General features: G+C 52.6%; 6 protein-coding genes across 6 annotated transcripts; 4 read left to right on the top strand and 2 right to left on the bottom strand.

Annotated features, from left to right (window-relative positions):
- Nucleotides 1-833: 833 nt before the first annotated feature.
- On the top strand, nt 834-4,789 carry CCMA1212_010835 (Regulator of nonsense transcripts 2; the record flags this gene model as incomplete). Its single annotated transcript, XM_073707862.1, has 7 exons — nt 834-852; nt 923-967; nt 1,039-3,059; nt 3,164-4,054; nt 4,122-4,412; nt 4,480-4,618; nt 4,668-4,789. 7 exons carry the CDS (start codon nt 834-836, stop codon nt 4,787-4,789), a joined length of 3,528 nt encoding a protein of 1,175 aa, XP_073553643.1.
- A 2,165-nt stretch (nt 4,790-6,954) lies between these two features.
- CCMA1212_010834 (Chitin synthase D) lies at nt 6,955-9,303 on the top strand (the record flags this gene model as incomplete). The annotated part of the gene is made up of 3 exons (XM_073707861.1): nt 6,955-6,996; nt 7,111-7,277; nt 7,377-9,303. 3 exons carry the CDS (start codon nt 6,955-6,957, stop codon nt 9,301-9,303), a joined length of 2,136 nt encoding a protein of 711 aa, XP_073553642.1.
- Nucleotides 9,304-10,885: 1,582 nt separating this feature from the next.
- Nucleotides 10,886-13,507, top strand: CCMA1212_010833 (Heat shock protein hsp88; the record flags this gene model as incomplete). The annotated part of the gene is made up of 5 exons (XM_073707860.1): nt 10,886-10,901; nt 11,038-11,099; nt 11,180-11,211; nt 11,316-13,146; nt 13,214-13,507. The coding sequence occupies 5 exons, from the start codon at nt 10,886-10,888 to the stop codon at nt 13,505-13,507; spliced, it is 2,235 nt and encodes a 744-aa protein (XP_073553641.1).
- An 851-nt stretch (nt 13,508-14,358) lies between these two features.
- On the bottom strand, nt 14,359-17,798 carry CCMA1212_010832 (Eukaryotic translation initiation factor 5B; the record flags this gene model as incomplete). Its single annotated transcript, XM_073707859.1, has 4 exons — nt 14,359-14,602; nt 14,682-16,687; nt 16,768-17,277; nt 17,349-17,798. The coding sequence occupies 4 exons, from the start codon at nt 17,796-17,798 to the stop codon at nt 14,359-14,361; spliced, it is 3,210 nt and encodes a 1,069-aa protein (XP_073553640.1).
- Nucleotides 17,799-19,400: 1,602 nt separating this feature from the next.
- CCMA1212_010831 (uncharacterized protein) lies at nt 19,401-23,184 on the bottom strand (the record flags this gene model as incomplete). Its single annotated transcript, XM_073707858.1, has 3 exons — nt 22,596-23,184; nt 22,208-22,515; nt 19,401-21,642 (listed from the first exon to the last, which is right to left on the bottom strand). The coding sequence occupies exons 1-3, from the start codon at nt 23,082-23,084 to the stop codon at nt 19,401-19,403; spliced, it is 3,039 nt and encodes a 1,012-aa protein (XP_073553639.1). The 5' UTR covers nt 23,085-23,184.
- Nucleotides 23,185-23,832: 648 nt separating this feature from the next.
- On the top strand, nt 23,833-24,697 carry CCMA1212_010830 (uncharacterized protein; the record flags this gene model as incomplete). Its single annotated transcript, XM_073707857.1, has 2 exons — nt 23,833-24,210; nt 24,414-24,697. Exons 1-2 carry the CDS (start codon nt 23,847-23,849, stop codon nt 24,695-24,697), a joined length of 648 nt encoding a protein of 215 aa, XP_073553638.1. The 5' UTR covers nt 23,833-23,846.
- Nucleotides 24,698-25,794: the final 1,097 nt, after the last annotated feature.

The raw sequence follows: 25,794 nt of genomic DNA, 5'->3' as shown, positions 1-25,794 counted from the left end.
TTCAAGCCATTTGAGGGAGAAGAGTAGTGTTTCTTCTCTGTCTCTCTGTTTACACTAGCATAAGCAATGGAATGTTCAGCAATTTCACGTTTGCATTAGAATGTAATGAGACGCTCACCCAGTACGGGAGCTTCGCGAAGTGTAATTGCTATTACCCTGCAGTACCCGTCATTTCCCATGGGCTTTTATGCAGCAACAGACTCCAGTTACTCTCGACGGTCGATGTTTAGTGTGGTGAGTACAGCTGTGCATTACTGGAGTAGCTAATTAATTATTGGATTGTTGTCAATATTCGACATCGATCCGGATCTCTATGCTTCTCGCGATGAGCTTTGACTCTACGGAATTGTTGCGCAGGATTTCAAAGAGAAGACAAACGCCGACTTGATTGGCTCGCGCACCGCTGAATGATCCAGTACCTTATCGATCAGTGTAGGCCAGGCCCCATCTCGCCGTCTCGTTGTTCCGGCAGCCGCTATCAGAACCAGTGCAGCAGTAATTAACAGCGGGCTCCGATCCGGTCAAGTGCACTCCATTCCGCATCCATAGCCTCGACATTAGCACTTGCGTCAATCTCGTGGCGCAAAAGACGCCCAAGACTTGGTCTTTCTTTTCCCTTCACCTTCTTGACCGAACCGCTCGACAACGAATTTCCCACCCAACTCTGTCCGACTCGCTCCCTCGGACGCACCGATGCTGCTCGCTCGACTCGCCCAACCACAGTGCCGTGTTCCAGGGCAGTACATCCCTTAGCAGTGCAGCAGCGCCGCGCTCGAATGTAGTACCTCGACCACACTCCGCTGTCGCAATCCAGACTCACCCTGCGGGTTGCCATGGACCGCGCAAGGAAGCGTACGTTTTGGCTTGGCGTTTTGCGATTCTGCTGACGGCTTGGATATGGGGGGCTAACGGTGGTTTGCAGGAGAGCTTCGAGCTCTGAATGAAAAAGCCTGGGAGGGCGACAAAGGTAGGGAGGGGACTGGATATGCCCAGGAATAATGCTCTGCTGCTCCTCTTTGGCTAACGCTCTCACCAAAGGCCTCGTCAACGTCAGCAGCTCGCTTGACTCGTCGCTCAAGAAGAACACGGCCTTCATCAAACGGCTCCGAACTGCCATTAGCGCCGCTACCCTCTCGACATTCCTGCAAGAGATTCGAACCCTGAGCCTGCACAAGTACCTGTCCGAGATCATCTCTGCCTGCTATGAGGGACTCTGTCGCCTCAAGACTCCTGGGGAAATCGATGCCGCGGTCGAGATCGTGAGCGCTCTCCACCAGCGATTCGGCCCTACCGAGTTTACCGAGTACCTCACCTGGCTGCTCGGCAAGGGCATGGCCACGCCCGACAAGAGTGTTCTCAAGACCTTGGCTGCCGAAGTTCGCGAGAAGGAGGAAAAGGAGCGCATCACCCGCCAGCGTGCCCTTCTCAGGGTCATTACCGAGCTCTGGTTGGTCGGCGTGCTGCGAACCCTGGACGATGCCACCAAGCCAGACGATGCAACCAAGGGCGCTACCGGCAAATCAGTAGAGCTCAAGACTCGAAGCAGCTCAAAACCTGGCGCCTCTGCAGACCCGTTCCCGCTTGAGGTTCTGAAGGACCTACTTGGCCACGACAGGGAGCACGCCAACCTGCCGCTGCTCGTCATCTTCGTAAAGGCTTTCAGCTGGGATATCTTGGGGGTCCGGACTACCACGCCTGAAGGTCGCAAGCCCGGAGAAGACGAAGCCTCGCCAACCCGTGAAGAGACCGCAGAATCCTCCGTCGAAGATCAACCGTTCACTCCGCCCGAATTGGCCGAGAAGTTCAAGGAAATCCTCAAGAAATACTTTGACGATGTCGCCAATCACATTGTCCGCGATCAAAAATCGATTCATTCCCAAGCCCGACGTAACGCCGAGGCCTATGTCAAGTCCGGAGAGGTCTTTGAAGATAGGCAGGCAAACTACGAAAAGCAAGTCAAGGCTCAGGATAGGCTTGTTGCCAATGCCCAGGTGATTGCCGACGTTATTGGCGCCGAAATGCCTAATCTGAAAGACTCCAACGATCCCCTTGCATCGTCAAACAGCACCATCGGCTTGGTCAAGACTGGCGACTACCTACGATCCATGGCTGATGGCGCCGGTATCTGGGAAGATGAAGACGAACGCCGCTTCTACGAAAATCTAGTTGACCTCAAAGGGAAGGTCCCGGCCATCCTTCTAGAGGACGGCAAGAAGAAGAAGCAGGAGACTGAGGAGCAGAATGCCAAGAAGCCTGACTCTAGTACTGAAGGCGCAGAAGCTGCAAAAGCCCCGGAACCCATTGACGACCAGTCGATGGCCATTGCTAACAAGACCATTGGAGCCCAGGTAGACGCCCTTTTGGCTCGTCTGCCCGACCTTACCAACAAGGACATCATCGATCAGACGGCCATTGACTTTTGCTTTCTCAACTCCAAGGCGTCGCGCAACCGACTGGTCAAGGCGCTGACGGAGGTCCCCAAGGGCCGTAGCGATTTGCTGCCGTCTTGGGCCCGCCTGGTTGCTACACTGGGCAGATATATGCCCGATGTCCCCAAGGGATTGGTCGACTATCTTGATGCCGAGTTTCGTAGCTTGCAGCGCCGCAAGGAAAAGGATTTCTTGGGCCAGGTCCGACTCAGCAACATTCGATACCTGGCAGAGCTCACAAAGTTTGGAGTAGTCCCAGAGCACGTTGTTTTCCACTGCCTCAAGGTCAGCCTCGACGACTTCTCTCGCATGAATATTGAGATTCTGTGCAACTTGATCGAGAACTGTGGCCGCTATCTTCTCAGGAACCCTGAGACAGCGCCAAGAATGGCCAGTTTCCTCGAGACGCTGCAGAGGAAGAAATCTGTGCAGCATATTGGCCAGCCGGAGAGGATGCTCATTGACAATGCCGTGTACTTTGTTGATCCTCCGGAGCGGCCTGCGATCGAGCAGAAGGAAAGGACTCCAATGGAGCTCTTTATTCGGAAGCTGATTTATGGTGACATGACCAAGAGGAATTATAGCAAGATTCTCAAGCAGATTCGCAGACTCCACTGGGAAGAAGCAGAGGTAAATCCCCTTCGCCTTGTCTGCATTCCGGTCTCGCTCTATTCGTGTGTTGCAATCTTGACTTTCCAGGTCCCGGCTGACAAGATGTCATTGATCAAATCTAGGTCGTTGCTATTCTCGAAAAGGTCTTTTCTAAGCCTGGCAAAGTAAAATATGGAAACATCCATCTCCTCGGCATTCTTTTGAGCGCTCTCTACCGGCATCATCCGCACTTTGTTGTCAGGGTCGTCGATAACGTTGTAGAGTCCATTTGCTTTGGGCTAGAGCAGAACGATTTCAGGTTCTCCCAGCGCCGCGTCGCCGAGGTCAAATACCTTGGGGAGCTCTACAACTACCGCATGTTGGAACATCCGGTAATCTTTGACACCATGTACAAGATTTTACTGTTTGGATATAGTGAGACTCACTCAACCCCTTTATCCTTTTTGCTGGCGAACGAACCAACCTCAACTTTCTCGGTTCTCGGTTCTAACTTGTTCACAGGCGGACCACCTGTTCTGGGCAAATACAACGTTTTCGATCCGCCCGACGACTTTTTCCGGATTCGTCTCATCTCCATTATGCTGGAGACCTGTGGCATGTTCTTCAATCGAGGTGCCGCTGGGAAGAAGCTCGACTACTTCCTCTCATTCTTCCAGGTGAGTCAAGCCCACCAGGTTATGCCGCAAGCGAGTGCGAGACTGATTCGTTGTGTTGTCAAGTATTACGTCCATACCAAGGCACCTCTGCCGCTGGACATTGAGTTTCTTGTGCTAGATACCTTTGCGCTGACAAGGCCTCAATGGAAGTTTGTGGACGACATCGAGGAGGCGACCAAGGCTTTTCAGCTTGCCATCGCTCAGGACCAGAAGACTGCAGGTGTGGACAAAATTGCGGAAGCAGACGACGCCACAAGTGGCCCGTCTTCCGAGGACGACAACGGTGACATGGACGACGTGGAAGCCGATGGCGACGGTGACGACGAGAGCGCTTCTGAAGAAGAAGAGGACGCAGAGGTATGGCGCAGCACCGCCCCTGAGTAAGCCCCGTTGGCCAATCCTACTAATACTTCATCTTCGACAGGATGGTGACAATGTCTCCACCCATGAAAGCGAATACGACGAGGCCATCATCGTTACCAGGCAAGAAGAAGCTGTGGACCCCGAGGATGAAGCCGAGTTTGAACGAGAGTACGCCAAGATGATGGCAGAAAGCCTCGAATCACGCAAGTTTGAGCGCAAACAGCTGTTTGACGTGCCGCTCCCCGTGCGGTCGAGAAATCGTGAACCGTCCATGTCCACTGGCACTGGGGAGACGCAGCAGAACGGCAAAATGGCCTTTTCGTTGATGACAAAGAGAGGCAACCGGCAACAGGTATGTTACTGTCACGACCCCTTCTTCCCAAGCTTCTCTGGGGGTTGGATGCTGACGTAGCCGTTAGACTCGGACAGTCGAGCTCCCCTCGGACTCGACGTTTGCAATTGCTATGAAGACACAGCAGCAAGCAGAGAGGGAGGAACAGCAGCGGATCAAGAACCTTGTCCTCAATTATGACCTTCAACAAAGTGATGACCAAGACGGTGAGTGCGCCAGAGTGCCTTTTTTGAGCCCTGCCCTCCTTGCACATAGACTTACTGAAATGCCTGGGTGTAGCCAACGACCGGCCGACAACATTCTACCATAACCGGGTAGACAAACCGAACAAGGGCCAACGCGTTCGGAAGCTGCAGCTTAGCGATGTGGATTGGTAGCAGCGTGTTTCTTGAGTGGCAGCCGATCTTTATGGCTACACGATGCTGCTAGATCTAGACATCAAACGACACCGACGGCATCATCGGTATACGAGCTTGTAATCTCTCGGAAAAAGACGATGCTTCGAGTTCTTGGGTGCTATCATTGCCTGTCAGCAACAAGCACGCCGCCTCTGACAACGAAAGCCATACGCGCGGCTCAACAGGGAAGATGGAAGCATATGACTTGCCCTTGCGATATCACTGTTCTCTGGCACGAGACGCCGAATTTGATCGGTTAGACCAATGCATTCGGACTGGAGGGTTCCCTCCAATACGTTTTGCTCATGCCGAGTGAAGAAGCAATGGCTGTTCTACAGCAATCACCGACGATTTATCTTCGGGGCAATCGATATAATCTACTGCCTTGATTTTGGGGAATGGAAGGTGCCAGAAGGGGTGGATGACGGGAGTGGTAGGGCTGCCTCGGTGTTTATGAGGGCTTGGTGAGGGCAAGTTCCGTGATAGGCACCGCGATGGCAGCAGGGGCATCGGAAGTTGAAGACAATGCGCATTGTGCGGACCGCGCATCTTTACCTAGCTATCTAGTGATTGCTGTGTTCTGGACTTGCAAGGTGCGGGAGGAGAGAATCGATGCAAGGAGCTCGGGGCTGCAAACCCTTGCGTGGGAGCACCTGTGCGACTCTTGCAATCTACAAGTATCCTTTGCCACCGCATAGAGCAATGATGATCCGAAGAGCTCGCTGGGACTGGGGAGCAAGCAAGGCAAGTCACGGACTCGAGGCAATATCGTGTTGCTATTGATGGTGTCAAGGGCCCGAGCTCTGCATTAGGGAACGGTGCTACGAAGAAAACAGAGGGTATACTCGTGCTGCTCCCACCATTTGCCAGGCGGTAATCCGTGAACTGCAGTTCGTATCGCTGCTTAGACCCAACCGCAGCTCCGCGTCTCCATAGGTAGTAAGTAGCCAGAGTGATTTTCTCATCCATTCCCTTCTCTGTGCGTGAGATGTTCTCTTATTTCCTCTTCGTCTCCTTCTTTCTTTCTCGCTTCTTTTCCATTCTCTCTTCGTCCACGTTCCACCGAGCACTGAGACACCGAAGACGCTGCCCGTCCGCTCCCACCCAATCAGGCCCCCCAGCCGTGTTCGTGCTGGTGCATGTGTGGGTTGGTTCCATATTTGGGCCGTCATGACCAGTGCAGCGGCAGCTTGCCAGCCGACCTGCTGTATTCGTTCAAAAGCCTTCTGGGGTCTTGGATGCCAACACCTTGAACTGACACACCTTAGCACACCACAACTCACACAGCCTTAGGTGCAAGGGGGAAAAGGGCTTAGCACCGAGGACTTGTCACGACTTTTACCGGAGAGACAAAAGCTGGAAAGTCTGTTGCCCGTTGCCGACCGAATTGAGCAGGTGGTGGTGCACATCACTTGCCGCTTCTCTCAAACGACAGATTTGTGTGTGTGTGGTGTGTGTGTGTGTGAAGGCGATTTCTTTTAGCCTCACTTTCTTCTTTTCTTACTTCTTTTCTTACTTCTTTTCTTACTTCTTTTCTTACTTCTTTTCTTTTTTTGTTCGTCTTTGGTCTGGCGAATCCGCTCTTCGCTTTGTTCTTCTTCTTCTGTTTGCCGCTTTTGCCGTGTACCCGAAACTTTCAGCCTTTGAGGAAGAGACGACAGGGGGATGTTGTTGGACGTCGACACTTGAGCTGAATCTGCCGCTTCCCTTGTTTCTGTTCATCCCTCTTCTTCATCCTCCATCTTTCTTTGTCTTCGATCTTCTCCATCTTTCGCCAGGGCTTGCGATGCAATTGCAAATTGGCCACAGCCACAGGGTGACACGACATACATCGTCTTTCCAACTCTTGGCCCTAGCGAATGTCTTGGTTGCTTTTCGCATGTGAGCTTTGAGAAGTGATTGGTCTCGGGTCTCGGCTCTGTTCAAAATATCGCAGTCTTCTGCTTGCTTTTGTGCTTTTTTACTCTTTTTTTCTTTTCGAGGACCTTTTCTGCGTGTGTTTGCGATTCGGTTATGGGAGGATTCAGCAGCCATATAATCGATTTACATCTCGTCGGCTGCCTAGGCCAGGCTTGATATCGGCGGCCCATCTCCAACATCAACGACATCATTCTCTTCTCAATTTACCCAAGTGGTAGAACGACATGGCCATCGATCCTGCTGGGCCAGAATGGCCCGTCAAAGACGTGAGTTGACTCTCGTTCGCCTATCGTCTCAAGATCTGGGAGAAAATGTTCCCCCTTTTTTGTGCTTCAAGTTCGTCGAATGGCTAATACAAGCTTGGTTGCACGGCATCTCAGATTGTGTACACCGCCATCGTTGGAGTGGTCATGATTATGGCGCTGCTAGAATGGTTTCTCTGGCTCGCTGCGTTTGTGTATTGCTTGTACAAGGCATTTCGAAAGGCTGAGCATTGGTCTATCAACGTCCTCTGTGTCGTTGTTGGCATAGCATTTGTAGCCTTCAGGTACGTCTCCTTTAAACTTCACAGATATCGCCGTTTAGGACAACATACAGGCTGAGCAATATCTGGTGGATCTTGCTTGCTGATAATCATCACACGCAGGGCCATTTTTCTCCCAATCATGGTGGTGACGCTACCACTACCAAGTCAAGTCTCCAAGTACTGGCCAGAGGACGTCGTCTCGGTTCTCCAATGGTTTGCCTTTTGGAGCTTTTCCATTCTCCTGACTGTGCCCTGGCTCTTCTGCGTCTACCAACTCGTTACCAATCAGCTTGGACGCACAAAGCGCATGAAGCAAGTGCTCGACGACGTTACCGCCCCCAAAGTGGTGATTGTCATGCCATGCTACAAGGAAGAGCCTGACGTGCTAATCACGGCTATCAACTCGGTTGTCGACTGCGATTATCCCGCTGCTTGCATCCATGTGTTCCTCTCGTTCGACGGAGATCAGGAAGACGAGCTCTATCTCAACACGATAGAGAAGCTGGGCGTTCCCCTGACCATGGAATCCTACCCGACGAGCATCGACGTCACATACAAGGAAGCCCGAATCACCATCTCACGGTTTCCCCATGGTGGCAAGAGACACTGCCAGAAGTCGACCTTCAAGCTCATTGACCGAGTGTACGAGCAATACCTCAAGATGAACGACAATCTGTTCATCCTCTTCATCGATTCGGACTGCATCCTGGACAAAGTCTGCCTGCAGAACTTTGTATATGACATGGAGCTAAGTCCCGGCAATTCTAGAAACATGCTGGCTATGACTGGCGTCATCACGTCGACGACGAGGAAGCACAGCATCATCACGCTGCTCCAGGACATTGAATACATCCACGGCCAGCTGTTCGAACGCACAGTGGAATCCGGCTGCGGATCGGTGACGTGCCTCCCAGGGGCCCTGACCATGCTTCGATTTTCAGCGTTCAGGAGGATGGCCAAGTATTATTTCGCCGACAAGGCGGAGCAGTGCGAAGACCTGTTCGACTTTGCAAAGTGCCACCTGGGAGAGGATCGATGGCTCACCCACCTCTTCATGATTGGCGCAAAGCAGCGATATCAGATCCAGATGTGCACGTCGGCATTCTGCAAAACCGAAGCTGTGCAGACCTACCGCTCCCTTATTAAGCAGCGGAGGCGATGGTTTCTCGGCTTCATCACCAACGAGGTGTGTATGCTGACGGACTGGCGGTTGTGGAAACGGTATCCCCTGCTGGTCATTGTCCGCTTCATGCAGAATACGATCCGAACGACTGCGCTCCTCTTCTTCATCATGGTCCTGGCCTTGATCTCGACCGTTGCAAAGGTCAAGGACCTGCCGGTTGGATTCATCGGGGTGTCGCTTGGGCTGAACTGGCTGCTCATGATCTACTTTGGGGCCAAGCTCCGACGCTTCAAGATATGGCTGTACCCGCTGATGTTTGTCCTGAACCCCTTCTTCAACTGGTACTACATGGTGTACGGCATATTCACCGCTGGCCAGAGGACCTGGGGAGGGCCGAGGGCGGACGCGGCCGCTGCCGATACCAACACAACCGCACGGGAAGCAGTTGAGAAGGCTGAGAGGCAGGGAGACGATCTCAATGTGGTTCCCGAGAGCTTTATTCCTGCCCAAGAGGCACGAAGGGCGGCCTCAGCCAAGGGCATGTCTCAGGGCACGATGCTCGGTTATAAGAGAAGCGTTGTCAGACCCCCTGATGGCATTGACGGCATGTTCTCAGCGCGGCGGAGGACAGCAGCCGGCCTCTATACGCATTACGATGATTCGGACGGGGGTATCGAGACGCCACCCATCTCCTCGACTACTCCGTCATCCTCGCGAGACGCACTGCAGGAGAGCTCTTTCGAAGGCGTCACGCTCAGCGCAACCGAGGCCTTTGTTTCCGTGGATCAGTTCATGGGAGAGGAAGATCGCAGAAAGTATGCCATAGCACAGCGGGCGCAGTTCCAGCGAGGCACCGGATCTGGGACTGGAGTGAGCAAAGAGTCAGCGGACGTTGAGCTCATTGATCTGTCATCGGATCCGTAAGATGGTGGCGTGGCGTGGCTTGGCTGCGATGGCTTTCACGCAATCGAAAAGTGTGGAAAGAGACAAGTTTGACTGTATCGACGACGCCCCAGGACCTGTTATTTGACTACCATATTGGAACAACACATCATTGCATATACGTATAGATAAACACTGCCATTCTTTGCTTTATCCTTTGGGTTCTCCTGTGTCTTCAATCCCCCGAGAGTTGTCCACGAACGGCGACATGAATGGCGGCCGTCATGTCTAGAATGAGCCACCTCTTGTGCCAGTTACTTATCAAAGGCAAGCAGAAACTGACGAATACTGCTCTGCTGCCGTGGGGAAAGCAGGAAATAGCCTGTCTGTTCGAAATGTCAACGCCACTGCTGCTCTGCTGTCCAGGGGTTCCTCAACGCCACCACAATGTGAGAGATCAACAGGCAGCAGCACTTCTAATCATAGTACTGCGATTTCGGCTCTCTTTGGCGGGGTACCTTGTTCGAGGGGCATCAGAGCTGAGGGCCAATTTGGCGGGGTAATTTGTTGCTTGTTTACTGCTAAGAGAAGCAAGCAACTGAAGGGAGCTCTGCCTCACGACAGCGACCTAGGTACTACCTTTGATGCAGCTCCTGTAGAACCATACAAGAGGGACGGGATGAAGGACAGAATGAGAAGCTATCAATGCCCTGTCCGTAAAACACAACACCAACCACGTAGCATCGTCCCCTGAAGAATCACGGCAACGTCATGTATTCTCTGCAATAGCGCTCCCATTGGCTGCTGGCTGCTGCTGGGTAACGCGATGCTGCTGTCCAGTCCTTTTATCTGTCACATTTCAACTGCTTCCCGCCGTCAGGCTGTGTGCTCTGCCTGGGCTGTCTCTGCTCTGCTCTAGGCTGCTCTGCTGTGCGTTGGCGCTTCCTCAGCTTTTTGCCTGCCTTCCACCTTTTCTCGTGGAATCTGGAAAATTCTGCAGCTTTCCAACGGGGTACCTGCCGCGGCCATGGCGGGGCAGCTGTCGCAGGTACTCCCACGCGTTGATTTGGCGGGCGCAGCTACTTGTCGCGGCCGGTGCCCCGCGGCGGCTCCAGGTACCGACCCCCCCCGGGAGCTGGGCGCCCAGGAATTAGAGCAGGCGGCAGAACGCTGAATTTTTCTTCATTAGTACCTGACCTCACCGCCCAGCGCCAAATAAACGAGCACAGCCTTTGGCCCATCACGCCCGAGTCAACCCACATCCACCATCCCACTCTGTATCGCAACCGCCACTTATCAGAGCCACCTCTACTTACCTTACCTCACCTAGGACTTTTTTTTCCCCTTCTCTTATTTTTTTTTTTTTTTTTTTTTTTTTTTGCCTCTATTTTTCAACTTCACTTTTAACCCAAAACAAAATCCAGGCTCGATTATTTGCTGCCTCGATTTCTTCCACAAATCCGATCTTCCATTTTTTTCTTCCTTTTCTCATTTCCGCTTTCCCCTCGTCGAATTCTTCTTTGACTTGGGCCCCTCACTTGCGACCCAAGTGCGGCAGAATCGAGTTATAAAAAAAAGAGACAGGGGATCAACAGCAGCTTCGCGAGAAGCCAGAACAGACATCATGTCTTCCGTCGTCGGTAAGTCCCCCGCTGCCGCTGCGTTCATTCTCATGCTTATTTCTATACTGCGTCGCTCTCTTCGTATAGACCGAGAATCATGAACACCCAAAAAAGACGTGCTCCCATGCTGACCTGACCCCTCCCTGCCGCGCAGGTGTCGATTTCGGAACCCTCAAGACGGTGATTGCGGTCGCCAGAAATCGCGGTGTCGACGTGGTGAGTAGGAGTGACCAGCTCACGATCCTCCCACAGCCAGCTGGGCCCTTGACTGACCAGAGATATCTTACCTATTCTAGATCACCAATGAAGTGTCCAACAGAGCAACTCCGTATGTCCAGCCCTCCCAGCCCTGCATCCGCTCCTCCATACGCGACGATGCACTCCTCTATCACATGAGAATCCAGCCATTGCTAACATCGCTGCGATCCATAGTTCCCTGGTAGGCTTCGGTCCCAAATCACGCTACATCGGCGAGGCGGCCAAGACCCAGGAAATCTCCAACCTCAAGAACACCGTCAACTGCCTCAAGCGTCTCGCCGGCCGCTCCTACAACGACCCCGACATCCAGATTGAGCAGCAATATGTCACCGCACCCCTTGTCGACGTCAACGGCCAGGTGGGCGCCGAGGTCAGCTACCTCGGCAACACCGAGAGGTTCTCGGCCACTCAGCTGGTTGCCATGTTCCTTAGCAAGATCAAGCAGACCACCGCCAACGAGCTCAAGCTGCCCGTCGCCGACCTCTGCCTGAGCGTCCCTGCTTGGTTCACGGACTCGCAGCGCAGAGCCCTGCTGGACGCCGCCGAGATTGCTGGCCTCAAGGTCCTCCGCCTCATGAACGACACCACCGCCGCCGCCCTTGGCTGGGGTATCACCAAGCTTGATCTGCCCGGCCCCGAGGAGAAGCCCCGCCGTGTGTGCTTCATCGACATTGGCCACAGCAACTACACCTGCTCCATTGTCGAGTTCAAGAAGGGCGAGCTCGCCGTCAAGGCTACCGCCTGGGACCGCAACTTTGGTGGCCGCGACTTCGACAAGGCCCTCGTCGACCACTTGGCCAAGGAGTTCAAGGGCAAGTACAAGGTCGACATCCACACCCACGGCAGGGCCATGGCTCGTACCATTGCTGCCGCCGAGAAGACGAAGAAGATCCTCTCCGCCAACCAGCAGGCTCCCGTCAACATCGAGTCCCTGATGAACGATGTCGATGCCTCTGCCATGGTTACTCGCCAGGAGTTCGAGGCCATGGTTGAGCCTCTGCTGGCCCGCGTCCACTTGCCCCTCGAGCAGGCCCTTGCCCAGGCCAAGCTCACCAAGGATGATATCGACGTCATCGAGATTGTCGGTGGTGGCTCTCGAGTCCCCATTCTCAAGGAGCGCATCCAGGACTTCTTCGGCAAGCCTCTTTCATACACCATGAACGCCGACGAGGCCATTGCTCGAGGCTGTGCCTTCAGCTGCGCCATCCTGTCCCCGGCTTTCCGCGTCCGTGACTTCACCGTCCAGGACATCATCAGCTACCCCATCGAGTTTGGCTGGGAGAAGGCTCCCGATATCCCTGACGAGGACACCAGCCTGACCGTCTTCAACAAGGGCGGCGTCCTGCCCTCGACCAAGATCCTCACCTTCTACCGCAAACAGCCGTTTGACCTCGAGGCCCGCTACGCAAACGTTGAAGAGCTTCCTGGCAAGACGAACCCTTGGATTGGCCGCTTCTCCGTGAAGGGAGTCAAAGCCGACGGCAAGGAAGACTTCATGATTTGCAAGCTCAAGGCCCGAGTCAACATCCACGGCGTGTTGAACGTCGAGAACGGATACTATGTCGAGGACCAGGAGGTCGAGGAGGAGGTCAAGGACGACGACAAGAAGGACGATGACAAGAAGGACGCAGATGTGAGTTCTCCGCATATCCTCGTTGGGTCAATAAACGCAAGTTTGGCTGACACCACTTGTGATCAGGCTATGGATACTGACGTCAAGGACGATGGCACTCGAAAGACCCGAAAGGTCAAGAAGCAGGTCCGAAAGGGCGATCTCCCCATTGCCAGCGGCACCTCATCACTCGATCCCAGCACAAAGGCCGCCTTGATCGAGAAGGAGTCTTCCATGGTCATGGAGGACAAGCTGGTCGCCGATACCGAGGAGAAGAAGAACGAGCTCGAGGCCTACATCTACGACCTCCGTGCCAAGCTTGACGAGCAGTACGCCGATCTTGCCAGCGAGGAAGAGAAGGCCGCTATCCGAGCCAAGCTCGAGTCTACAGAGGTATGTTTTATGACAAGTTGCCTGCGATCCATCTAGACGGCACAAGTTTACTGACTGCGACCTATAGGACTGGCTGTACGACGAAGGCGACGATGCCACTAAGGGTGTCTACGTTGCCAAGATGGACGAGATCCGAGCTCTCGCCGGACCCGTCGTCCAGCGGTACTTTGAGAAAGTCGAGGCCGAGCGCCGCGCCGTCCAGGAGCGCGTCGAGGCCGAACAGGCTGCCAAAAGAGCCGCTGAGGAAGAGGCTCGCAAGGCTGCTGAGGCCGAGAAGGCCGCCCAGGGAGGAGCCGACCAGGAGATGAAGGACGCCGATGCTCCTCAGCCCGAGATTGAGGAGGCGGGTGACCCCAAATAAGCATCGCGCGCCACAATCGGTCGAGAGAGGAGGAGTAAGGAAGTATCTCCAGAAAACAAATAATCCGCGATAGAAAAAGTTGAACCGTGGTAACAATTCAACGGAGGAAGGGAACCCACGAGGGAACATCATGTCTACACATTTCTAGATTTGTTCATATCATATGCCCCCAAGTAGCTATGACCTTTTTTATAGGTACGCATGAAAGGAATACGTTAGAGCTTGCCACCATTTCTCCATGTTTCCCCATAATGTGATGGTAGTAGACCAAACTTATCATGCTTCAACGGCCTAAGCCGATTGCTTTTATGTGTATAAAAACATTCTATTTTCCCTACCTGTGCCCAATCCCATCCCTCGTATTCGCATGCCTGCCTCTCTTTTCAGCTCGAATGCTTCCTTTTCTTTTTGACCCGACTTATATTCCTTTGGCCTCATCTCTGCCACCGCACGAAATATGAAAATAGCACCTTTGAATTACCATAGGCGTTCTTTTTTTTTTTTCTGTCTTTCTCTCTCTTCTCTGAGAGCACTACTTCTTTTTCGTTCATACTTGATACAAAAGATTGTTTTCTTCTTGAACAATCTACTAGCCAGCTATATAAGCAACCCTTCCAGAGACATAAAAAACCAGACCAAACAAGGACAAGCAAGAAAAGACGATGAAGAAAGAAAAGAGAAAACAAACAAATGCTTTTTATAACGACGTGAAGTAATAAAAAGAGAAATAATGAAGGATGGAAGAGGAAAGAGGTGAGAATTCGGCCAGCAGAGAGATGAAAGAAAAACTTAATGAGGTGGAAGAAGCTGGTCTACTTCTTCCTCTTTTTCTCTTTCTCCAATTACCCGCTTTAAATGTCAAACAGGGGCTTGAGCTTAATGATGAGCTGCCACTCGTCATTCGTCACCTCCTTGCGGTAATACTCCTTGAGGGTGTCGATGCTGGCGCGCGAGATCTGGCTGTAAAGCAGGTCGGATTCTTCCAGGTGGCGGCCGTAGATGGGCTGGTGGCCGCCCATTTCGATCTTGACGGCGACAGAGGGCTGGCCCTTTTTGCAGACGGGGACCTGCTTGTGGTCTCGCTCGATGGAGGTCCTGGAAAGAACAATTGCGTTAGTATTATAACCCCTTTCTGGTGGTAAACGGATGAGGCAAAGGGGAGAAAGAGACTTACACTCTACCGAGAGGAATGACTTCCTTGGCGTTGGTCGTCGGGTTCGTCTTGACGGCCGCGATGGGCGTGTTAATCTTGAGCTGGCCCTCAACGACATCCACACCGATGACGATGGGAGCCGTCTTGTTGAACACGGCAACGGGCTTCAGGACGCAGGGGAACACCGCCAACATCTTGGACTCCTCCTTCTTCTTCTCCAGCATCTCATCCATGTGCTTGGTGAAGTTGTCAAACAGGTGGTAGATGATGTCGGCCTGGAAAATCTTGATGCCCTGGTCGTCGGCATATGCCTGGGCTTCCTTGTCGACCTTGACATCGAAGCAGAGCATCACGGCATAGTCGGGCGCCTTCTCCAGCATGATACCACACTGCATCACATCACGCTTGTAGACTGGGCCGATGCCGACGTTGGCCACGGGAATCTTGCAGTCCTTGAGGAAGTCCAACAGGGCTTCCAAGGAACCAAGGGTGGAGGCCTGTACACTGACACCGCGACCAGAGGTCTCGACTCTGCTGAGAAGGTTGGCCAGATCCGACTCGACCTCGTCAACAATCTCGTCTTCGTCGTCGTCGGGGCCAACCACCATCAGTCTGGAACCAGCAATGGCTCCCTCGAGGCCGGGGGCGCTGATCTTGACACCCAAAGCTGCCTTGACCTCCTTGTTGTGGACGTAGGCCGACTTGAGACGCAGTTCGCGCAGCGGCGCTGGCGTGAGCAGAGCTCTGATGTTTGTTACAATGGCTCCCTCGGTACCACACAGAACGATCCGGTCGCCTTCCCTCAAGATACCGTTGGACAGGATGACATCAATGGTCATGCCGAAGCCTTCGATGGCCTTGACCTCAAGAACGGTTGCCTGCACCTCGGCCAGGTACATGAGCGAGCCGACCATGCGCTCTTGCGTGAGCTGGATGATGAGCTTGAGCATGTCCGGAATACCCTCGCCGGTGTGGGCTGAAGTGGGCACAAGCGAGACGTACTTGGCCATGGACTTGTTCTGGTAGAAGAGCTCAGAGTTGAAACCCTGCTCGGCAAACGCCAGCTTCGTCTGCTCCAGGCGGTTCTTGAACTCGTTCTGCACCGCCTTGCTCTGGAGCGCCAGACTGTCCTGGAAGCCGTTGTTGTCCACCTTCTTCCAGCCGTAAAGTCTGTCAATCTTGTTGAGCGCCACGATGAAGGGCGTTTTCCTCTCGCGGAGCATGCGCATGGACTCTAGAGTCTGCGGCTCAAGGCCGTGCATGATGTCGACCACCAGAATGGCAATGTTGCAGAGGGACGAACCACGAGAACGGAGGTTGGAGAAAGACTCGTGACCAGGGGTATCAATGACGAGGAGACCGGGGACCTTGAATTCGAATTCGTTGTTCTTGTTGACAACGGCCGTCTTCTGCTTGATGGCGTCGACAGGGAAGTATGTAGCACCAATCTGCTGCGTGATACCTCCGGCTTCGCCCTCCTGGACGTTGGTCTGTCGGATCTTGTCGAGAAGCTTGGTCTTTCCGGTATCGACGTGGCCCAGAATACAGCAGATGGGAGAGCGCAGGTTGTCCTTGGATCGAGCAGCCAGGGCGGCCTGGTGGGCCTTCTCTCGGCGTTCGGCAGCCTCCTTTTTGCGCTGAGCTTCCGCCTGCTTAGCTTTTGATACGGCCTCGTCTTCGGAGTCTTCTTCGGACTCGCTCTCGTCCTCGGACTCTTCTTCCTCGGACTCTTCTGCCTTCTTCTCCTCCTTGTCTGCGCCGTTGGCTTTGGCGGCGGCCTTCTTCTCTGCCTCTTCATCGGAATCGGCATCCCAGCTGTCCTTGACGTCTTCTTCCTCTTCGTTGGCAGCGGCTTCCCAGTCATCTTCAACGTCGCTCAACTGAGCAGCCTTTGCGGCCTTGGCCTTGGCCTCGGCCTCGGCCTCGGCCTTCTCCTTGGCAGCCTTTTCCGCTGCTTCCTTCAGCGCCTTCTCGGCCTCGATTCGGGCCCTTTCGGCGGCTTCAGCCAGAGCAGCCTCTTCGTCCTTCTGAATAAAGGGGGTAAAGAAAACAGAGCGTTAGCGAGGGACAGCCGGTGAAAAGGGATAGATGAGACTGCAATGCTTACCTTGTCGTTCTTGCCCCTCTTCTTCTTGCTGTCATAAACCACCTTCTTCTTGGGGGCACCCTCTTCCTGAGGTCCAACCTTGATGCCTGCAGCAAGCATCTGCTGCAGCTTGAGCTCGTTTCGGGCCTTCTCCTCCCTCTGGGCCTTGGTGAGGAACTTGCCCTCCTTCTTCAGCTGCTCAATGCGCTCCTTTTCCTTCTGCTTCTTGAGAGCTCTCTGTTCCTCCCTGCGCTTGGCTTCCTCGGCCAGTCGCTTCTCCTCTTCCTCTGCCTGAGCCCTGGCTTCGGCTTCCAGTCGGGCTGCCTCTTCTTGCCTGCGGCGCAGCTCCTCCTGCTGCTTCTGGATCAGGGCGAGGTGTGCCGGGATCTTCTTCTTCTTGCCTCCCGTCTCGGCAGCAGCGGGGGCGGCAGCGGGAGCGGCCGGCTTCTCGGCAGCGGGCTCCTCTTTCGTAGGGGTCGCTTTTGGTGACTCTGCAGCCTTTGCGGGCGCCGGGGTCTTCTTCTTCGCAGCCTAATGCAGTTCAAACGTCAGAAAATCAAGAATGTCCCAAGAGGTCATTGTGAGATGGGGAGAGCCCATACCTGTTCCTTTTTACGCTGCTTCTCACGCTCCTTCTTCAGCTTCTCCTTCTCGGCCTTTGTGAGTATCCTGCCGGGCTCCTCGAGATCATCCTTGGCTTCCTTCGCGGCCGCCGCGGGAGCGGGCTTGCCCTTGCCGCCCTTGCCCTTCTTCTGCGGCAGGGCGAACTCGTCGTCGTCCAGAGATGCCTCGACAGGTGCCTTGGCGGACAGGTCCTCCTCGACAGGCGCCGGCGCCGGGTCGTCGTCGACGATGCCCTTCTTCTTCCGCTTCTCCTTGTTCTTGCGCAGCATGGCCATCAGGCCGCCGCCGCCGGCCGACTCCTCCTCCTGGGCATTGTCGCCGTTGTTCTCCTCAGCGGGAGCAGTGGCCGTGACCGGAGCAATGCTCTCGCCCAGCTCTGCCTCCCAGTCCTCCTGGGCGTTCTTGTTTCCCTTCTTCTTCGGCGCCATGGCTGCTTGTCTGGCGTCGTCGACGGTTGCGAAAGGCGAAGAAATAAAACGAGGAGGGGTAACTCGGTGGGCGAAAAAAAATTCAGAAAAGAAATCCAACCCCGCAGTGTTGGAGAGGAATTGGTAAAAGAAAGTGGGCAGAGATTGTTCCCCAAAAGACAGAATGGGAGAATCAATGTAAACGGGAGAGGAAGAAAAAAAGAGAGGCAACTGAGAAAAAAATTAAGGCGGAGATAATACTGAGCTGTCCCGCACTAAATTAATCCGCCACCTTGTCTGGCCTCTTGGTGGTTAGACGAAGGCTTATTTTTTCCTTGCCTTTGCTTTGCGGGGCAGCAAATGGGGTGCCTCTTATGCCTGGATTTTGCGGGACTCGGTTTTGATGCATCTTTTGCCTGCTTTACTAATTGGACTTCTTTCAACCTCATCCCTTTTTTTCTACTCTTTTACAGAGGTATTTCTCATAACAGTATGATTAATCAATGAACTCACTTGGACTGCTCAGTGATAGAGGCTTTGAACAAGATAAGGAGAAGCTGTCCAGCATCTCATCTGCACCTTTTTTACTGCTACCTACTTTCCCCATTACCCTGTATATCAGGACTGGTTGCTAGTCTCTACTATCATTACAATATCTATCTAGTCCCACTATATACTTCTCTTTCTACCAAGTCAGGTATATGAAGACCGGTTTTTTACTCTGTATGCTAGACTTGAGATGCTGGATAGCCTGTCGCATGAAATACTGCATTTAGGTGAGATACGTCACCACGATCAATAACAGGATACCAAGCAAGCCACCGCCTCTGAATCACTGAATAGCAAGAGTCAAGCTACAAGTCATTCAGAAAGAAGCAATAAGCAATCACTGCCATATGTCTAGGTAAGTAATGATTACAGCGGTGGTGGTACGGTAATTCAAATGCACAGCCCTAAGTACAGCCATGCATGTTATTCTTACCCCCTAACCTCCCACCAGGCAGATGACTAACCGCTCACGACTCTTGATGAAAGACAGCAAAAAAGAAAAAACAACAAAAAACATACAACAGCCGGTGTTCGCCAGTGGTCACCCACCTGACTACTAATCTGCCTCTTATTAGCTTAAGTATAAGAGAGCAGACAGGATCCCGTATTCTCTAATAGATATGTGTCGTATGTGCTTAACAAGCCACTGTCAGAGCTTCATGAAGCTTTCTTTTGCATTTACATATACCTATATATAAATTAGAATGCCGGTAAAAGTTCTTTATCTACTAGGTAGACATTAATAGACGCCTTTGATGAGATTACTGGAAAGTAGCAACTGTAGCAGAAAGTAGAATCTCCTATTAAATTATAACAGCAGTAGCGGCAATTGACAATATCATCTGCTAGGATGCTGGATAGCCAAGTCGGGGTGCTGGATAGCCACTCCCATTAAATATTGTGGAATAGGGTTCTGACATTAGGCAGACATAATCTAATACCATCCCGGAACTAAATACATAGAACAACCTACGTATTTAATGCATAATACCCAGCTAACTAAGAGATTCTGAACACTGGATGCCCTCTCTATTATTATCCTCTTTCTTTCTTTCTTTCTTTCTTTCCCCCGGCTTATGGCCGGCCTGTAGGTGTTGGTTTTAGGTGGAACCGATAGGTCTTGTGCAGCGTAGGGTCTATTGCCTTAGTTATCACTGAGGTATAGTTGCGCCTTGATCCCTTGCCATTAACAACAACAGTAGAGTTGACTATCTGCAGGGGCCTCTTAAACAACTCGCCATCGCCAATGCCAGGCTGGGCGCCGCACTGCAGAGAAATCCACGTCTTAGTGTCGAAATTGGAAGCACTGTAGTTGTGGCAGCCCTGGGCAGGGTCATATGCGTCCGCGTTGCCGTCATCTGTGCAAGTATCCGTATCGTACGCGGTGCAGACGCCGCCCAGGACACTCCAAGAAAGGGGCTGAGTTAGGGTACTGGTGCTGCAGTCGTCCCAGTCGAAGCCTCCGTTGGTGAACCACCGACACGTCGTACTCGTGTTAGACGTCGTGGGGATGCCGCCGCCGCGAAGGACAAGGCACTCATCGTCGGGAGAGTCAAGGTTGTAGCCCTCGAGCGAGTAATAGTCGCCAGCACAGTCGGGCTCGCTGTAGATGGCAATTGTCCAGGTGGCAGTTGGGGTCGGGACAGCAGAAGTCGTCGTGGGCGTCAAGCCAGCCCACGACGACCAGCTGGACAGGTAATCGGCAGGGAAGTCAGTAGCGCGGAGCACTTGAGCGCCATCAGTCACACTGGCAAAGGAATCTGCTCCTTCGCCGTCTCCAAGGTCGTCTCCCTTGGCACAAACGCCTTGAGTCAAAGACCACTCTACCTCATCGAAAAGCGTCTCGTTGGCCGGCAGCTCGGCGGTGCCATTGCTGTAGAGGGTAAAGTAGCCGGGCAATTCAAAAAGGGGGTCCACCAACTCGGGAGGTCCCTCAGCAAGGGGGAGATGCGGGTAGACATTCTTAAGCGCCTTTTGTACATATCGGGCCAGTGCGTAGATGCTCAAGTTCTCGGCATTCCGGTTGGTGTAGGTTCCAACGCCGTCGATGAAGGGCTTGAAGCGTGCAAGCGCCTTGGCGAGCACTGGGCCATAGGCAGTCGCGGTTCTGGTCGTCTCCGGGGAGGTCCTGAATGTTAACTTCATATCGGTAGGGTGTGGATTGTCGCCGTATTCATGGGCCAGTGCCACCCAGTCGATGTGCATCAACTCGTGAATCCACACCGAGCCCTGGTTCTGAACATAGGTTTTCATATTGGCCCATACATCCATGTCCTTTGTCTTATCAGCGTTCTTCATGACAGTGTCAAGCGTCCGCAGGCTAAAGTACCGCGGGCAGAAGTTGATGCTGGCGCCTCCGTAGTCGGGGTCTTTGTTGATTGTATATGCTATTGTTGGCGATCCGATCCCGCACGGACAGAGGCCCGCCCAGTCATCGCAGCGGACGGCAATGCGCCACGATAGAGCAGGGGGAACCAGCCAGCCGGGTTGAATGGTTCCCAGTTTCTTATACAGCTTGGTCATGCCCGCCTGCCACTCTTGGTTCATGGCTGGCGGTCCGAGATACTCAACAGCGCCTGCTTCGTTCCAGTTGATGCCCGCATTGGCTTCCCTGTAAATGTTGTTCATGATTTTCCACGACTGTTGCCACCCTGATGTGATCTGGCTCGGGTTGAATCCATACTTCGGTTCGCAGCGGTCCCAGCCCTTAAGCGCCGTGGCCAGGATGGTCAGGTTGTAATCTTCGAATTCGGACACGTCGTAGTTGCTCAGCGACAGCGCCTCCGTGAAGATGCCTTCCAGGGCCGTCACGTTTTGGCTGTTGTCGACCTCCTCGGGGCTTTTGACAAACTGGACCAAATCAATCGCCCACTCGACCGAGCCGGCAAAGTTGAGCGCGGCGTACTTGTTGATTCGAGACGCCTTGGTCTGCTGAGACATGTAGGCGACCCAGGTGCCGTTGCCGTAAGTCATCATGTCCGAGTCGCTGCTGTCATCGTGCCATGACGTGACTCCAGCGCGTCGTGCCAGGCTGGATCCTCCAAGGGCTTCCAGCTCCGCCTGCGAAATGTAGCCTGCCGTGGCCGTGCAGTCGCCGGGCGTGGCCGTTGAGTCTGGTCCAGTGAAGAGACACTGCGGTCCGGTGCAGCTCGGGTCCACCATGCCAAAGCTTCTGCCGTAGCCGGCGATGCCCACGGCAATCTTGTTGGTAGGGACGCCAGCTTTTGTAATCATGGACAGAGCATACTCGGTCTCGGTAAGGTTGACGTGTGATCGCAGACAGTTTCCGCCGGGACAGCCCGGATTCGCAAAGGTGCTATTGTAGTCCCATTGGCCGTGGAGATCGTACGTCATGAAAACAATGTAATCCAACACTTTAGACATGTTTGCAATGGGGAAGCCCTTGAGGTACCAGAAAGACGCCGGAGCTGCTATAGAGAGCGACTTGCCGGTAGGAAGGATGGCGCGAATATCTTGCAAGAAGCTGAGATAGTTGGGGCCATCGCTTGGGCTGGAAATCACCCCGGGGATATCCGGGGCTCCTGGGTACTCCCAGTCAAAGTCGACGCCGTCCAGATTGTATTTGTTGATGGTATTGACCACACTCTGTGCAAAGGTCTTCCTGTTTGCGTCGGTGACCTTGACGGAAGATAGGAGCCGAGTCTGCGCTGTATTCGTTATGAGTTTTACCGTAAGTCAGCATTGTTTATGAGTAGAAATTAGAGTGAAGGGGGGGGGTCGGGGGGTCGGGGGAAGACGGGAGGGCCAACTGGCAGCGGCCGGGAAGAATGTTGTTGCAAGTGACTAACCTGGTAGAAAAGGACCAGCCTCCAAACGAGAGAATGCGTTTGAAACCCGTAGAGTTTGCAAAAACTTCAAACTGGTCAAGACTTTGCGACAGGTCTACCTGGAAATCAGAGGTGATAGAACCAAAAGCGTAGTGAATGTGAGAGTAGGACCCGGGAATCTGGCTGGCATCCATGGCCAAACAGGATCGATTAGCCCCAAAGGATTCAAAGTATCCTATAGACCTGAACTCGGTGGGAGCCTCATCGCTGTTGACGATTGACGTCCCGCAGTTGGATATACAGCCGTTGATACCTGGGGAAGAAGTGCCGGGGGCGCCAGTACTAGACTTGGCAGGGGTGCAAAAGTCGGGAGTGATGCCACACTGGCCCCAGATATCACACTGAATCAGACGGATGGAGTCAGTTGGCGCTTTGCTGGAGTTGAACAACAAGGGCTGGGAGAAAAGAAAGTCAAACTTACACATGCGTTGAGGGGACAGGGGTTGAGAGAGCCAATGTCAGACCAGTTGGCAGGCCGTTTCGTTCCAGCAACCTGCGGACCGCATACCGTTCCCGGTACGACGGCCGGCATGGGAGGGTCACCGGTGCTCAAGCATATGTTGGCTCCCAGCTGAAGATTGGAGCAGCCGTTCCAGCCCCAGGTTTTGGCGTTGTATGTCTCAATGTTGTCAACGGTAATGTAGTTGTTCTGGGCAATGAGAGCACAGTAATCTCCGCTCTTGACCGTATAGCTGGCGCAGGTGCCATCGGGATTCTTTTGAGGAGTGAGGTTGGGCAGAGAGCCAGATGAACAGCATACCGGTTCTCCCACTTTGAGGGTCGAGCAAAGCGTAGAGCTCGGGTTATACTTGGTGAAGTTTGCTGCCGAGATGCCACATCTGGAGGCCAGACTGGCGCACGAATCGCCCGACTTGACGAGAATATACGAGCATACCGCCGCGGCCAACATCGTGACTGTATTGTACCGCCTCTGCTTGATAGATGCTATTCCATTGTGACCTAAAGTTGGCGGCTGCCTTCATATAGACAAGGAGGAACTTGCTACAACCGACTGAGTTTGCCATCTTCAGAATAGAATCATATCTAGAATTATTTCCGTATACTCGTTAGTAGCACAGTAGAGGATTTCAAGGGTTTCCCACGGCAAAAGGCAACGTCGTAGCCAGCCGAGAACAGGCGAGGAAAATTTTTTGATAGCCATATCTTACGATGCCTGGGGACTAACAGAGCAACTCGCAACGCATGTGTCCGTTCTTTGTGGATCACCGGACATTGGACCCCGAATAGTAGTTAACGGAAGACACAACAGACAACCAGGTGCATGTTGGTCCAACAAGATGCGCTAGTTGTTTTCCCACTATGACCAATACGCATTCTCGTTCCGCTGAAGAATCCTAGCAAGTCAAAAGACCTACCGAGGGGCCACTCCCAGAAGGGCATCTTTGACCTAGATAGTGTTGGTGACTCACGAGTAATGAATATTACATGGGAGTACTTCGGCTATTCGAACCAACATGCATACAGATCCATGGTTTTATTGATTCAATTTTGCCATCAACCCGTTCCGATGAACTTGCCATAAATACATACCAACATGTACAGTAGTAGGTAGCATTCCCTTTGGGGAAAACTGGATGAGTCATGAAGTGAACTCTGTTTAAATACCCCTCAGTCTCAACTTTATATTAGCTTTACAGACTCTGACAAGCACATGAACACCATGATAAGGCTCATTCCATACATTATTGCTTTCGCAGCAGCTCTTGTCACACTCGGCTTTCGTTTCTATCAGTCAAAAACATCAATGTCCACCATTAAGCACCCGCACAATTCGGAAATATTTGTGAATCCTCCGTCGTGTGCCAAGACAGAAGAGGAGAGGTTTAGAGTCAGTTTTGGCGTCGAGCCAGGGGGTGTAGTTAACGGATGGCCATCTAAAGGTGGTGTCTATATATTGGAAAGTTGCCTCGGCATTGATCTTGACTTTCTGAAGTTGGACCGATTCCAAAAAACGCGTCAACCGCCTCAGTCTGGTCCTGAGGCCGCTGCTGAAGAAGAGGCACACTGTAATAGAAGTAAGTATCTGTTGTTGAGTAGTCCTGTATTTTTTATGCTTTATATCTGGCTCTTCTCTTTCTTCTTTCTTCCTTTCTCCCCCCGTCTTATAATTCACACCAGCCCAGGGCGACACTGTAGTGTGTGCTAGTTCACTTATACAAAGCTGCTTGAAGCTGGGAAGCAACGACTATAATAACTAATCTATAACCTTATAATATAGTGCGGCAACTAGGTGCTGTCTGGTGGGAGAGCGAAGTACAGTGGGTTGAGCATAAAGTTGGCGCGCCCAGCAATCCATCTCTTCGTCCGCGCTTTATTAAAGTTGGCTGGCCTGCTGGAGGTGGAGTCTGGGTCCTTAATATTACAGATCATGAAGCGTGGCTTAGAGGCGCTGGTATTATTTATACTGCCTATAACATGGAAGAACGCTGCAGGTTGATTAAGCAATTGGGAGGCGTCTTCTATGAAAATCCAAAAGACTGGTTAGATATAGAGCTACTGTGAGAGTAAGAGAAATGGCAAACGCAGCTCTCTTAACAGATCTACAAAGCAGATAGCAAAGCTTATAAGGTTCAGAGTTAAACTTCTTACTCTTTGCTGCTCTTCTTATTCACAGCATCCTTCTCTTCGCCTCACCAAAAGGCAGCATCGGCTATATAAAGCTTACCTATAACCTTCTTAGTAGCACAGCAGCATAGGGTTGTTAAACAGAATCGCTTTTCTTCTCTATGTAGAGGATGACCCAGCCCACCGCCTCTTTTACTGTGAAACACTCGCTGTAAGTGAATAATAGAAACGATAGATCCTCCCTAATATTAGAGAAGACAGCGTTATATCTCTTAACAGAGGATATGTCGCTGCCATCTGCTGCCTTCTTACTCAGGAGACGCAACCACTATAGCTAGTTATTTCGCAACTTATTACTGCAGCTTCGCAGTGCTGCATCAGGAATTAAACAGATCAAGACACTAATAAGAATCAATCCAATACCCAGGCCGATAGATATGCCCCATTACTCGCCTGTAAGTCTAATAATAACAAAGGCATCGCTGTGACGGCCTGGCTCCCGGATTGTAACAAGGCGTCGTTCCAGTCGTTGATAAGTGGAGGTTACCCTTCACTTAACGGCGAATGGGGTGAGTCCTTAATACGTGAGCCGTGGGATTGTGTTGGCGGATAGGTCAGGTCGGACTCTCAGGCAGTAATTATCGTGTAGTCACCAGCGAGGCAATTCGCTCTGTGTAGTGGATGTCTGGGTTCCAGAGTGTACTGTGATTGCAGTGCTGTGTTAACAACTGGCTATGTAAACTATCTGAATGAGTGACATGAATGCGACTTATATATCCAGTTGTCCCGACGTCCTCGATGTACTCGATCCTCGAGTCCATCGAGTTGTCCTTAACGTACTCGGTGGTCGATTCCATCGAGTAACTCCTGATTGGTTCAACAGGTCCGACGTTTATCCAGTACCGCCCACCAAGGGTGGCCCGTTATCGCGACCATAAGGCTGGGTCGTGACAGGACTAAAATAAACAAGTAAATTATTTTCTTTTTATATATATAGAAGAAAGGTAGTAAGGAAGCCAGCTCCTTAATAAGCC

The sequence above is a fragment of the Trichoderma ghanense genome (assembly GCF_004382785.1).
Source record: "Trichoderma ghanense strain CCMA-1212 chromosome Unknown scaffold_33, whole genome shotgun sequence".
NCBI classification, from domain to species: Eukaryota; Fungi; Ascomycota; class Sordariomycetes; order Hypocreales; family Hypocreaceae; genus Trichoderma; species Trichoderma ghanense.
Note: the sequence above shows the minus strand (reverse complement) of the source record. Positions and strands in the feature narration are given on the sequence as shown.